General features: G+C 43.5%; 1 protein-coding gene across 4 annotated transcripts in view; it reads left to right on the top strand.

Annotated features, from left to right (window-relative positions):
• AIFM1 (apoptosis inducing factor mitochondria associated 1) overlaps positions 1-3,396 on the top strand; it is a 39,533-nt gene that overhangs the window by 29,542 nt on the left and 6,595 nt on the right. For all 4 annotated transcript variants that reach the window (XM_017507516.2, XM_017507515.1, XM_017507517.1 and 1 more), the window contains 3 exons: positions 1-106; positions 456-544; positions 1,004-1,144. In XM_017507516.2, coding sequence (XP_017363005.1) covers positions 1-106; positions 456-544; positions 1,004-1,144 — 336 coding nt within the window. The remainder of the gene's footprint in view (positions 107-455; positions 545-1,003; positions 1,145-3,396) is intronic.

Below are 3,396 nucleotides of genomic sequence, written 5' to 3' on the forward strand. Positions count from 1 at the left end.
CAAGCCTTGGGCACAGAAGTGATTCAGCTCTTCCCTGAGAAAGGAAATATGGGAAAGATCCTTCCCGAATACCTCAGCAACTGGACTATGGAAAAAGTCAGACGAGGTAGAGAGATTGTTTCTATATGCTGCTACTCTATTTCCTTTGAGTGTGACCCAAGGCAAACTTCACTTCTATGGGAACCCCCTTGACATAAGCCCTATCACCTGGCCTGTAAAATGTTTCCACCATTCTCCAGTCAGCCAAGTTCATCTAGGTGTTCTGAATCAGATGCCCCAAATTCCTGGAAGTACTGAAAATGAACCATGGGCTCAGGTTCTTGTGGCTCTCCAGAGTTGCCTGTGTACTGATGATTATTAGTTTTACTGTGGAGGAGACTATGGGTCAGTTTTCCTGCTTCCCATGAAAGTGATAGCCTCATAGGCTCAATCTCAGGTCTTGTTTGCCTTTACAGAGGGGGTTAAGGTGATGCCCAATGCTATTGTGCAGTCGGTTGGAGTCAGCCGTGGCAAGTTACTTATCAAGCTGAAAGACGGCAGGAAGGTAAGGAAAGAAAAGACAGGCTGCCAGGAGAGCTTCCAGTTCTCCCCTCCCCTTGCCCCATTCTTATGCCTTCATTTGACACCCGTAGATTAGTTTTCCTGGCAGTTGCCATTAACCTGATATAATTTTCCAAATTAACTATTCCTCCATTAAAACAGAATGATGAGAGCCAGAGTAGGCACCTGTGAACCACTTTCCCTTAGCCTCTCTCTACCTGTCTCAGAGAGTTTTGAGTCCTTGCTAGGGTGGCAGATTTCTGTTTGAATGATATGGGGGGGGTGTGCATGGGATGGAGTGGTGGAGGCTTATGAAATAGAACTTAAAATCCATTTACCAGAGGTAAGTTAACCTATGATTTTTTAAAGTCCCAATTCTTAATGGCATGATGGGCCATTGTTATGCCTGTAGACATAAGTGGAAACTGTGCTAATTGACTGAAGTATTTCTTTTTTGCCTCAGGTAGAAACTGACCACATAGTGGCAGCTGTGGGCCTGGAGCCCAATGTTGAGTTGGCCAAGACTGGTGGCCTGGAAATAGATTCAGATTTTGGTGGCTTCCGGGTAAATGCAGAGCTACAAGCACGCTCTAACATCTGGGTGGTAAGTGTGCTACAGCATGACCAAGCACAGTTCATTCTCCCTAGCCTGTGAACAAGTCTGCCCGGTAGTATACTAAAGCTCATCAACAGCCTTACCAAATAGGGTCAGAGTGTTTAGAGGCTGAGGGTACACAATAGAAGTGTGTGAACTGCTTGATTCAGAAGACCAGGTATGGCCTCATCTGCAAGCTAGTGGCAGATGAAATGAACAGTGTGCATGCCTGCAGGAGTAGAGCTCTTCGGATTCTACTTACTGGCAGCAGCCACTGGCATAATCCCTGGCGGGTATGCACATAGCCTTCACACAGATCTGCTATTCCCTTTGCTCACACATGAATCTGGGGGATGGAAGATGAAGCAATTTTATAACATGTTTCCTAGAAAGGAAAATTACTCTGTTTTTGTTTTCCTTGAGTACTATTTTTAGCTGCTTCTTACAATTTATTATGACACAAACAAGACTATAGTATGTAGGAACCATGAAATAATTTCCCCATTGCTAGCTACAAGTGTATTGTGTTTGTTTACAGACTCTGCAGCTAAGGACATAGCACCTTGGAGGAATCTTTTTCCCCCTCCAAACTTTCCTTTTCAAAAAAAAAAAAAAAAAAAGATGAAATGTACCGAATTTTTTAACCTGTTACGAAAGTAATGGGTGGGCCAGGAGCAGTGGCTCATGCCGGTAATCCCAGCACTTTGGGAAACTGAGGCAGGTGGATCACTTGAGATCAGGAGTTCAAGACCAGTCTGGTCAACGTGGTGAAACCCCATCTGCACTAAAAATACAAAAATGAGCCAGGTGTGGTGGCACATACCTGTAATCCCCGCTACTTGGGATGCTGAGTGAGGCAGGAGAATCGCTTGAACTCAGGAGGCAGAGGCTGTAGTGAGCAGAGATCACACCACTGCCCTCCAGCCTGGGCAACAGAGCAAGACTCAGTCTCAAAAAAAGAAAAAAAGTAATATGTGGTCAATGTAGAAGACAGACAAGAAGGAGAGAGGAGAGGAAAGTCACCTGCAGCAACCATTGATATTTTGGTGTATTTCCTTCCCTTTGTTTCCTTGCATGGAGGTTTTCTTGTTGGTTTGTTTTACTTGTGGCAAGCATACTGCATATAATATTCCATTCTTTTTCCACTTAACACCATAAATGTAAGCATTTTTTATGTTTTTTCAGACTCTGTAAACAGTTTAATGACTATATATTCCATTAAGCGAATTTCATAGTTTACCATTGCTCACTCGTTGGATTTTTAGGTTGTTTTGGGGGACTCTAAATAGCCACAAAGATGAACAAAGGATTAGAGAGCTCAAACACCACATCCTTCATGAAGCTGGCCCAGTTCACCCCCAGTTGGAGGTTCTCGCCCTCTGCTTGAAATACTTGACTCCTTTAATCTGTGCCTCTCATATGGCACATTACTGTTTACATTGCTCTGTAGTTACGAGCAAGGCTGTATCTTTCTGCACTAGGTTGTATGTTCCTCATAGTCAAGATCTATGTCAGTTTTGTCTCAGCAACCCAGACAACATAATACTTTTTTTTTTTTTTGAGACGGAGTTTCACTCTTGTTGCCCAGGCCAAAGTGCAATGGTACGATCTTGGCTCCGCAACCTCCACTTTCCAGGTTCAAGCTATGAACCTGGTTTTCTGCCTCAGCCTCCCGAGTAGCTGGGATTACAGGCATGTGCCAGTGTGCCACCACACCTGGCTAATTTTGTATTTTTAGTAGAGACAGGGTTTCTCCATGTTGGTCAGGCTGGTCTTGAACTCCCAACCTCAGGTGATCCACCTGCCTTTGATCACAGATATGAGCCACCCCTGGGATTACAGGCATGAGCCACTGTACCCAGCCTAACATAATACTTTTGCATATAATAAGTAATCCATAAATATCTGTCCAATGTGAATGAATACTGAATGACAAAAGAAATCTAATCTTAGAAAAGATTTCTAGGTAAGAGGCAGTCACATCCCAAAACTGGTTTCTACATATAGAATATTCTGCAAATCATAGTTATTAAATGTCCTGTCTGTTAAGGAAAGAACAAGAAGTAGACATAAGTAAACTGAACTATAGAAGATTTAGGCTAGCTTTATGGAAGCAGAATAGATATTTAAAAATGAAATCTCAGGCCAGGCATGGTGCATCACGGCTGTAATCCCAGCACTTTGGAAGGCTAAGACAGGCACATTGCTAGAACCCGGGAGTTCAAAACCAGCCTGGGCAACATGGCAACAACCCATCTCTA

This window comes from Cebus imitator, unplaced genomic scaffold, assembly GCF_001604975.1.
Source record: "Cebus imitator isolate Cc_AM_T3 unplaced genomic scaffold, Cebus_imitator-1.0 Scaffold376, whole genome shotgun sequence".
Taxonomy (NCBI): Eukaryota; Metazoa; Chordata; class Mammalia; order Primates; family Cebidae; genus Cebus; species Cebus imitator.